Below are 11565 nucleotides of genomic sequence, written 5' to 3'. Positions count from 1 at the left end.
TGAAGGTATGCCAAGCGGTACGTGATATTTTTTTAAAAAATATTCTAAAAATAGCAACAATTCAAAAATCCTTTATAAATATATTCATTGAATAATACTTCAACAAAATATGAATGTATGTTCATAAACTGTGAAAAGAAATGCAACAATGCAATATTCAGTGTTGACAGTTAGATTTTTTTGTGGACATGTTCCATAAATATTGATGTTAATATTTCTTTTTTTGTGAAGAAATGTTTAGAATTAAGTTCATGAATCCAGATGGATCTCTATTACAATCCCCAAAGAGGGCACTTTAAGTTGATGATTACTTCTATGTGTAGAAATCTTTATTTATAATTAAATCACTTGTTTATTTTCCAACAAGTTTTTAGTTATTTTTCTATCTTTTTTTCCAAATAGTTCAAGAAAGACCACTACAAATGAGCAATATTTTGCACTGTTATACAATTCAATAAATCAGAAACTGATGACATAGTGCCGTATTTTACTTCTTTATCTCTTTTTTTCAACCAAAAATGCTTTTATTAGGGGGGTACTTAAATTAAAAAAATGTTCACAGGGGGTACATCACTGAAAAAAAGATTGAGAACCACTGGTCTATTAGACGCAATAGTTTTCCGTATTGGGACCATGATTTCTGTCCTAACTTGTTTACCGGACCTCATAAGGACGGCAGTTTTCCTTGTTGATGTCTCAAGAAGGGTAGAAATACAAGGACACACTCACACACGCACGCACACACACACACACAAGATCACATTTTCATATTGTTATTTCCTCATGCAATTACAACACATTCATACAATTACATTGGCTCTAAATTGCATTCACGGGGGCCAAATAAGCTACTGGCTACAGCCTTACAATAACCCTTGTCTGAGAATGTAATCCTTTGTTGTGTGTGATCTAATTAACATAAACATTAATATCACCGAGCCACACCACAGTAGGGGGCAAGGTAAATGTGCGCGTGTCGATTAAAAGAGAAAAGAAAAAATAACAAGCAGGGCCGTGTTGACACTGCAGGATGCTGGTGTTGAGCAGACACACAGGGATCATATTCTGACTGTTAACTGCTTCATTAAGCCCATCATCACAGCAGTGCTCGCTGAGAGACGAGTCAAACAACATGTGTCCATCCTCGCCGCTGACCCAGGACAGCCATTTAACCCAAGGAATGAACAACGCAGTAACTCTTTTATATCCAGTCTTATTTACAGATGCTAATTTTGCGTTTCGGGCCGTAATCTGGTGCGATAAACGAGTTGCAAAAACGTCTTGGTGTTGTGTAAAACAGGCCAAAATTCCGCTGATTTCCAAATAAACGAGTGAGTTGACAATCAAGTTTTGATTCGACGAGCGCGCCGGAGAATGAAAATCCTCTTTTCCGAATGACAGCGTATTTCTAAATGAGAAGTTGTGCGCTGAAAAAAAAAAGGGAAAGGCGGGCGTAATGCGAGGGGAGGACTATCAAAATAATACAGCCAGAAACGGGAGTAATAATGAAGTTTGGAAACTAGAGCTGCGGCGTGACAGATAAACAGCAAGTCATCTTGCAATTTCATTCCTTCAATTGGACAAACATAAGTAATATATAGCATTAATTACCCCATTTAGCAGATAGGAGACTGATTGGCTTTTAAATGCTGCATTAAATACATAACTCATCTCTTCCCACCGCAATTAACATCAGAACATCACACTCATTTCCATTTTAATGACTTTCCAACAATACGCCACCTTTGATGATAAGGCAACATAATGTCAACTTCATTCCGGGATGGTAGGGAATGTGTAATGAACTTAACGTGATCATTAGTGCTGTTAATTATCTTCGTGATATGAGGACACAGATATGATTATGGAAACGGCATTCTCTGATGAGTGTGAAGCGACCGGAATGAGAATCAGCACCTCCAAGTCCGAGTCCATGGTTCTCGCCCGGAAAAGGGTGGAGTGCCATCTCCGGGTTGGGGAGGAGACCCTGCCCCAAGTGGAGGAGTTCAAGTACCTAGGAGTCTTGTTCACGAGTGAGGGAAGAGTGGATCGTGAGATCGACAGGCGGATCGGTGCGGCGTCTTCAGTAATGCGGACGTTGTACCGATCCGTTGTGGTGAAGAAGGAGCTGAGCCGGAAGGCAAAGCTCTCAATTTACCGGTCGATCTACGTTCCCATCCTCACCTATGGTCATGAGCTTTGGGTCATGACCGAAAGGATAAGATCACGGGTACAAGCGGCCGAAATTAGTTTCCTCCGCCGTGTGGCGGGGCTCTCCTTTAGAGATAGGGTGAGAAGCTCTGCCATCCGGGAGGAACTCAAAGTAAAGCCGCTGCTCCTTCACATCGAGAGGAGCCAGATGAGGTGGTTCGGGCATCTGGTCAGGATGCCACCCGAACGCCTCCCTAGGGAGGTGTTTAGGGCACGTCCAGCCGGTAGGAGGCCACGGGGAAGACCCAGGACACGTTGGGAAGACTATGTCTCCCGGCTGGCCTGGGAACGCCTCGGGATCCCCCGGGAAGAGCTAGACGAAGTGGCTGGGGAGAGGGAAGTCTGGGTTTCCCTGCTTAGGCTGTTGCCCCCGCGACCCGACCTCGGATAAGCGGAAGAAGATGGATGGATGGATGGATGGCATTCTCTGATGAAATAATTATTCGGAAGACTTGCACAGCAGCTTGACTTTGCACTGCCTATCACTCTCTATAGTTCAACTCAGCACCTACAGAAGTATTTAAGATGGATTTGTATTCAACGTACTGATTGTTGCCCAGGTGCGTTACGGTGAATCCTTGAACACATCTCTCACTAGCCCAGTGGTTCTTAACCTGGGTTCGATCGAACCCTAGGGGTTAGGTCAGTCGGCCTAAGGGGTTCGATGAAGCCTCCGTCCAAACCTGACTAAATAACAAGTTCAATGTTTTATTATTATAATCAAATAACAGTAATCATTTCCATGAGATTATTTTTCTAATACAAATGTTTGGGCTCACACTTAATGACAAAAAAACAAACAATGTTTTTCATGAGCTCTGTACAAGGTGGGGTTGGAAATAATTTGTACCCCTTTCAGATATCCCATTTACAGTTGCGATCAAAATTATTCAACCCCCACACAATTCTGGTGTTTTAGCAAGTTGGACATTTATTCCGTATTTTGTTTATAGTCATATCAAATAAAGATGCATTAAATAGACCAATGCAACTTGAATTACATTATATTTTGTAACATACCAAACAGTGTCATTTCACTTAATATCTCATTGACAAACTTATTCAACCCCTTGAAGATCATAACGCTTAAGAACAGAATTTGAATAAGGTCTTTTTCAATCAGGGGTTGAAAACACCTGTAGATGTGATTAGAACCATAACGAGCAACAATTAAACTGATTGAAAAAGACTGTGATGCTCAGCTTCTTGTAGATGGTCAATGGTGTATTTGCAACATGGTGAAGTCCAGGGAGTGGTCAAAGAAGTCAAGAGAGGAGGTAATTTCTCTTCATAAGAAAGGATATGGATATAAGAAAATAGCAATGACACTACACATTCCAAGAGACACAGTTGGGAGCATAATTCGCAAGTTTAAAGCTAAAAGCAAAGTGGAAACACTACCTGGGCGTGGTAGAAAGAGGATGCTGTCCGGTATTTGAAGCGTACAGTGGTGAAAAACCCCCGGGTAACAGCCGAGGAACTACAACAGGACATTGCAGAGGGGGGAACGCAGGTTTCGTCCCAGACAATAAGGCGCGCACTACGAGATGAAGGCCTCCATGCCAGAACTCCCAGGCGCACCCCACTTCTGACTACCAGGCACAAGAAAAATAGACTCCAGTATGCCAAAAATCTTGGGAAACTGTTCTATGGAGTGATGAGACAAAACTGGAACTCTTTGGGCCTATGAAGCAACATTATGTCTGGAGGAGAAAAAATGAAGCTTACAAAGAGAAGAACACCTTTCCTACTGTTAAGCATGGTGGGGGGTCAATCATACTCTGGGGCTGTTTCTCTGCCTCAGGTACCGGGAATCTCCAGCGCGTTCAAGGCATTATGAATTCTATTTCCTAGCAGGATATATTAGCTGCAAATGTCATGAAGTCAGTGCCGAAGCTGAGGCTTGGGAGACGTTGGACCTTCCAGCAGGACAACGATACCAAGCATACCTCCAAATCAACATCAGAGTGGTTGCAGAAGAAGGGCTGGAAGACTCTGGAGTGGCCTTCACAGTCGCCAGACCTAAATCCTATAGAAAAGCTGTGGTGGGACTTGAAGAAGGCAGTTGCAGCACGCAAGCCCAAGAATCTGAATGAACTGGAGGCCTTTGCCCAAGAGGAATGGGCTAAAATACCTGTAGATGGTTGCAAGAAGCTTGTGTCACCTTTGAAGGATGTAATTACTGCCAAAGGGTGTTCTATTAAGTACTAAAGATGCATGTAACTAGGGGGTTGAATCATTTTGTCAATGAGATATTAAGAAAAATGTCCTTTTTTGGTATTTTGTAAAATACAGTGTTAAAATTTAAGTTGCATTCGTCTATTTGACACATCTTTATTTGATATGACTATAAACAAAATACGGAATAAATGTCCAACTTGCTAAAACACCAAAATTGTGTGGGGGTTAAATAATTTTGATCACAACTGTAGGTCCCACTAAAACATTCACATGTTGCACAAGCTCGGTTGGTAGAGGGGCCGTGCCAGCAACTTGAGGGTTGCAGGTTCGATTCCCGCTTCCGCCATCCTAGTCTCTGCCGTTGTGTCTTTGGGCAAGACACTTTACCCACCTGCTCCCAGTGCCACCCACACTGGTTTAAATGTAACTTAGGTATTGGGTTTCACTATGTAAAGCGCTTTGAGTCACTAGAGAAAAGCGCTATATAAAAAAAATTCACTTCACACTTCACAATGAGATGTAAACATGGGATTATGTGTACATTCCTGTAACTTTCTGTTTGTAAAATATATCAATCAATCAATCAATGTTTACTTATATAGCCCTAAATCACTATTGTCTCAAAGGGCTGCACAAACCACTACGACATCCTCGGTAGGCCCACATAAGGGCAAGGAAAACTCACACCCAGTGGGACATCGGTGACAATAATGACTATGAGAACCTTGGAGAGGAGGAAAGCAATGGATGTCGAGCGGGTCTAACATGATACTGTGAAAGTTCGATCCATAATGGATCCAACACAGTCACGAGAATCCAGTCCAAAGCGGATCCAACACAGCAGCGAGAGTCCCGTTCACAGCGGAGCCAGCAGGAAACCATCCCAAGCGGAGGCGGATCAGCAGCGCAGAGATGTCCCCAGCCGATACACAGGCAAGCAGTACATGGCCAGTACATGGATACCCAGATTCTTTACCGTGTCGCCTTGTTTAATTGTTTGGTTGTCAAATGTTAGAGTTGTATTATTAAATAGAGTTCGGTGTCTAGCAGGACCGATAATCAGCATTTCCGTTTTTTTGGCGTTGAGTTGCAAAAAGTTAGCGGACATCCATTGTTTAATTTCATTAAGACACGCCTACAGCTGACTACAATCCGGCGTGTTGGTCAGCTTTAGGGGCATGTAGAGTTGGGTGTCATCAGCATAACAGTGAAAGCTAACACCGTATTTGCGTATGATATCTATTTTAGTATTTCTTTAATATAGTAACATCATTAAATGAAGAAAAAACATTTTATTTTTTAGCCCTGCGATGAGGTAGCGACTTGTCCAGGGTGTACCCCGCCTTCCGCCCGATTGTAGCTGAGATAGGCGCCAGCGCCCCCCGCGACCCCGAAAGGGAATAAGCTGTAGAAAATGGATGGATGGATGGCATTTTATTTTTCACTAAAGTAGGGTTCGGTGAATGCGCATATGAAACTGTCGGGGTTCGGTACCTCCAACAAGGTTAAGAACCACTGACTACCCAAATAAAGGCCACAAGTTGATGATCCAGAAATTAATTATTGCCTCACTCGTTTCTTTGGCCGACCATTGCAGCGATCGGTCTATTTGTTTTAAACAAATCTCAATGTACAGTGTGACGTCCTTCAAAAAAAGTGCAGGGAAAAGAGAGAGAGAGATCCCTCTTGCTTCTTCTCACGTGGAAAAAACAATTCATCACCCTCTCTGAGAGCCTGTCACAGAGTGATATGATAAAGAAGAACATCAAATGAATAATGTTTTCATCAGATTGCTACCACTATAATTGCCAACCCAATTTCGGCAGGCAGGATACGTCCACAAACACACACACACACACACATGTGCGCGCTTAGTGGAGTTGGGACAGACACAGACGCGGTAATTTCATGCCTGTGTGCCTGAGTAATATGTCCCCGCTCTCTGCTCCAGATGGCCTCAACGTCTTAAGCGTTGTGGGGGAACTAATGATCTGGGCCGCGTGTTTCGGGGGGAAAAACAACAATAAACGCGTCTTTAACCTTCAGCGGCAAACGGCAGCAAGTGTTCTCATGGACAGAACGAGCTGGCATCAATTACTGTGCCCACTCAGGGGTGATCAGCTGTGATCATCCAAATCCATTTAAAGAAATGATAAAAAAAAAAAAAAAAAAATCCTCCCACAGGGCAAGAAGGACCCCAAGCACAAACATAGCAGTGACTTTGGGAGAAGTGTTTGTTTGTTTGTGTCCTGGGATGTGATGAGCGTATATACCTCTGCCGTCACTCTCTCCTTGTCCTGTTTCCCCATAGCTGAGCGAACAGCACTGCTGATCATGTCCAACTTGTTGTGGGAGCTGCTGGGCATTGCTTGCTTCTGATTTTCTGAAAGAATATGACAAAACCCCAATGTGAAATTCCAAGGGCAAAAAACAGAAGGGCTTGTATCTCATTTTGTTAGCAACATGCTAAAGCGACCACGATGCAAAAAAGAGCGGGCAGACTGTTCTTCCTTCCAGGTGCTGTCAGAGTGTAAAATTGAACAATATAAGGGGAAAGTGCATTTTGCATTACATTTGTGTATAGTAACCTGTATTATCTTATTGCATCAGATCCAATTTGACTGTATACGATTGTAGTACACTGGGTAAAGTGTCTTGCCCAAGGACACAACGGCAGTGACTAGGATGGCGGAAGCGGGAATCGAACCTGCAACCCTCAAGTTGCTGGCACGGCCCCTCTACCAACCGAGCTTGTGCAACATGTGAATGTTTAGTGGGACCTACAGTTGTGATCAAAATTATTTAACCCCCACACAATTTTGGTGTTTTAGCAAGTTGGACATTTATTCCGTATTTTGTTTATAGTCATATCAAATAAAGATGTATCAAATAGACAAATGAAACTTAAATTTTAACACTGTATTTTACAAAATACCAAAAAATGACATTTTTCTTAATATCTCATTGACAAAATGATTCAACCCCCTAGTTCAGGCCTGGCCAACCCGCGGCTCGCGAGCCTCATGCGGCTCTTTAACTAGTTTCATGCGGCTCTTCATGAGCTGTCACATGACATGCGTCAAAAATGCTTGGCTGGCGCTGTCATTCACTCCCCCTACAGCTAGATGGCACACTGACCATGTAAGCCTGTTTGAGTGACGTCAAACGAGCGCCGAGAGAATCTTTGGTGTGACATAATTTGTGTTGTAAACAATTTCCATCAAGTTACCTCTTGAAATGGCAGGGAAAAAAAGCACAGTCAAACGAAAATATGAAGAAGAACACAGGACGTTTTTGCCAGAGTGGGAGAGTTTATATTTTCTTGTTAAACGTAATGGCAAGCCGATATATCACAGAGCATTTGCGCATTTCAAAGCTTCAAATCTTCAGCGTCACTTCAGCTCACTCCACCCTAACATCGAACAGGAATTTTCCAAAAGGGACTGAACTTCGCAAGAACAAGTTGGTCGCTTTGAAAAGCCAGGCAGAAAAGCAGGTGCAGTTTTTCCAAAAATTTACGAAACACTCGGAGACCATATCAGCTGGCTTGGAACATAGCACGGGCTAAAAAGCCATACAACGAAGGGGACTTCATTAAAAAATGCCTCATTGACGCCTTTGAAATCTTGGCTCCTGGAGACGACAAACTAAAACGGAGCGTATCAGACGTTCAACTTTCCCGCCACAGTGTTAAACGCAGAATATCGGATATTAATACAGCTGTTGAATCACAGTTGCACTCTGACCTTCAAGCATGTGAGTATTTTAGTGTGGCATTGGATGAGAGTTGTGACATACAAGACAAGCCTCAGTTGGCAATATTTGCACGGTCTGTGTCAAATGAATGTATGCTCAAAGAAGAACTCCTTGATATTGTGACATTAAAAGACAGAACCCGTGGCATAGATGTGAAAGAAGCAATGATGGCTGCGTTTGCAAAAGCAAATCTGCCCATACCAAAACTAACTGCAATAGCCACGGATGGAGCGCCAGCCATGATCGGCTCCGTGAACGGTCTTGTGGGGCTGTGCAAAACTGATCAAACATTTCCCAACTTTTGGAATTTCCACTGCATCATCCACAGGGAGCAACTCGTGTCTAAATCATTGAATTTAAACAACGCCATGAAGCCTGTGATGGAAATCGTCAACTACATCCGCACACATGTGCTTAACCACAGGCAATTCAGGAATCTCATCGCTGAGCTGGACCAAGGGCTTCCAGGTGACCTGCCGCTGCACTGCACTGTGAGGTGGCGGTCAAAAAGCAAGGTATTCTCTCGCTTCTTTGAGCTTTTGGATGCTGTGAAACTGTTCATGGAAGAGAAGGACAAGGACTATCCCGAGCTCTCAGACCTCGAGCGGATTATGGATCTGGCATTTTCAGTCGACATGCTGTGTCACTTGGACAGACTGAACCTGACCCTGCAGGGTAAGTTAAAAATGCTGCCTGACTTGGTGCAAGGTGTGTTTGCGTTTGTCAACAAACTAAAGCTGTTCGAGGCGCATATTCAAAAGGGAGATCTAACACATTTTCATTCTCTGCTAAAAGCCAGTGAGCAAGTCACCAGCGCCGCCCTGGAAAAGAAAAGAGACAGATATGCAAGACTGGTTGCAAACCTGCACCAAAGCTTTGTGACCCGGTTCTGTGATCTACAACTGAAAGACCACAGATTACGTTCCTCGTCGACCCATTTAATGGGGAGACAGACTGTTTGAAAGCCCCGCTCGTCACAGATGAGGCTGCGGCTGAGTTGGAGATGATCGACCTTTGTGAGGAGGATCAATTGAAAATTGTTTTAAGGGAAGGGACCGTTGAGTTCTGGAAAAGTGTGCCAATTGAAAAATACCCCAACATCAAACGAGCTGCGCTTGAGATACTGTCCATGTTTGGGTCAACGTACGTCTGCGAGTCTGTGTTTTCTACCCTGAAACATGTGAAATCAAAGCATCGATCTGTTCTGACTGACACTCATTTGAAAGAATTGCTTAGAGTGGCAACAATAGAATACAAGCCAGATTTGAAGAGGATTGTTCAAGATAAGGAATGCCAGAAGTCTCACTAAGCACCATAGTAAGAGAAAGATGTTATTGAAAATGATTCTATTATTTTTTGTGGACTTGCTTGAACTGAGAGTATGTGTGTGTGAGACACACAATGTTAACTGTTGAAAATTACTGATACTATCATGTTGGTGTGGTTTTTTCATTAGATCTGTCTGAGCTGAGGTCTGTGTATGCGTGCATACATGATTAAAATATAATGTTCATGTGTACCCATGTGTATGATGTGGCTCTTTGCAGTAACACCGAAAAAAAAGTGGATCTTAGTCTCTGACTTGTTGGCCACCCCTGCCCTAGTTACATGCTTCTTTAGTACTTAATAGACCAGTGGTTCCCAAAGTGGGCGGTGGAAAGATCTGAGGGGGCGGTGAGGAAGAAGGGGGCGGTAGGGGGGCGGCAGTCCGAAGTCGAAGTCAGAATTTCGAACGTTTGTTTGACGATTTGTACACAACACGTGCAGCAGGACGAGTCGGTGGACGACGCATCAGGGTCCGGTTACCACACGCCGCTCTGGCCCAGTCAGATCCGACAGCATGGACTACAAAAGCAAAAGCTCAGGTTTGTAATTTCAAGCTTGTAATGTTCAGAATTTTATCTTATAATAAAAATCGCATTCTGGCGGTCAACATCATCTTGAGTTCAAGTCAACATGAAATTGGGGACTCGCCAGAACGCGCCGTGTTGTGTTGTGTTGAGCTGGTTAGGGTGGTGCATTCACTGATATATATTGTTACGAATGTATATGACTTTGTACCTGTGTGTGCATCTCTGACTGCTATCAAGTGCTGTGGAACAAGGTCAAGATGTACTTTATTGCCTTCCCAACATCATATTTAGTAGAACGGGGCTTCAGTGCAGTCGCCTTGCTTCTTTCCAAGCAAAGAAACCGACTGAAAATTACTGACCGCGGGGATCTACGACTTCTTCTTAGTGAGTTCCAGCCTGATGTTGAGAAGCTTATGTCACTGCACCAAGCACATCCATCCCATTAATACTAAGTGTGAGACAATGAAGGTTACTGGTGGAATGTTTATTTACCATTCTATGTTGCTGAAACAGTTAAAACTGCAAAAAAATAAATTGGTTTACTAAATTGGGTTTTATTTGTGAAATACACATTTGTGTTTAACCTTTCTCTTTTCAAATTGCAGCATACCAAATATCAAGAAAGAGGTGTTTGTTTCCATATGTGTCTGTGTGTGTGTGTGTGTGTGGGGGGGGGGGGGGGGTTGGGTGCTAGGAATTCACTGGGGAGCCAAGGGGGCGCCAGCCTGCAAAAGTTTGGGAACCATTGCATTAGATCATTCTATTGTATTTTATTATACACACTGTAGGAACTGTAAAAAAAATAACCAGGATTTCACTGCATTTAATTGTACTTTTTCCACAGTAAAATACTGTAATCAATATGTACTCTGACATTAAAGGCCTACTGAAATGAGATGTTCTTATTTAAACGGGGATAGCAGGTCCATTCTATGTGTCATACTTGATCATTTCGCGATATTGCCATATTTTTGCAGAAAGGATTTAGTAGAGAACACTGACGATAAAGTTCGCAACTTTTGCTCGCTAATAAAAAAGCCTTGCCTTTACCGGAAGTAGCAGACGATGTGCGTGTGACGTCACGGGTTGTAGGGCTCCTCACATCCTCACATTGTTTATAATCATAGCCACCAGCAGCAAGTGCCATTTGGACCGAAAAAGCGACGAGTTCTCCATTAATTTGAGCGAGGATGAAAGATTCGTGGATGAGGAAAGTTAGAGTGAAGCACTAAAAAGAAAAGGCGACGGCAGTGGGAGCGATTCGGATGTTATTAGACACATTTACTAGGATAATTCTGGAAAATCCCTTATCTGATTATTGTGTTACTAGTGAGATTATAAAGTCATACCTGAAAGTCGGATGGCTGCGGTGAACGCCAGTGTCTCTGTGAGAAGCTAATGGAGGAGCCAAGATCACAGCTGCTTTTTTGACAGCTGCAGGAGGAGGTCGCATAATCCACTGAAGTCTCCAGTAAGAGACGACTTAATATCCCAAATGGTTGACATGTGGTAGAGAAACATGTTCGCTTGACCACTCTGTATTAAAGCTTCCCAACAAACAAAG

General features: G+C 43.1%; 1 protein-coding gene across 6 annotated transcripts in view; it reads right to left on the bottom strand.

The window, feature by feature from the left end:
* The window catches only part of wdfy4 (WDFY family member 4), a 142274-nt gene that overhangs the window by 57334 nt on the left and 73375 nt on the right, over positions 1-11565 (bottom strand). For all 6 annotated transcript variants that reach the window (XM_061910252.1, XM_061910250.1, XM_061910254.1 and 3 more), the window contains one exon: positions 6666-6775. In XM_061910252.1, coding sequence (XP_061766236.1) covers positions 6666-6775 — 110 coding nt within the window. The remainder of the gene's footprint in view (positions 1-6665; positions 6776-11565) is intronic.

This window comes from Nerophis ophidion, linkage group LG09, assembly GCF_033978795.1.
Source record: "Nerophis ophidion isolate RoL-2023_Sa linkage group LG09, RoL_Noph_v1.0, whole genome shotgun sequence".
Lineage (NCBI taxonomy): Eukaryota > Metazoa > Chordata > Actinopteri > Syngnathiformes > Syngnathidae > Nerophis > Nerophis ophidion.
The sequence above is the reverse complement of the archived record's forward strand: the minus strand, read 5'-3'. Positions and strand labels throughout refer to the sequence as shown.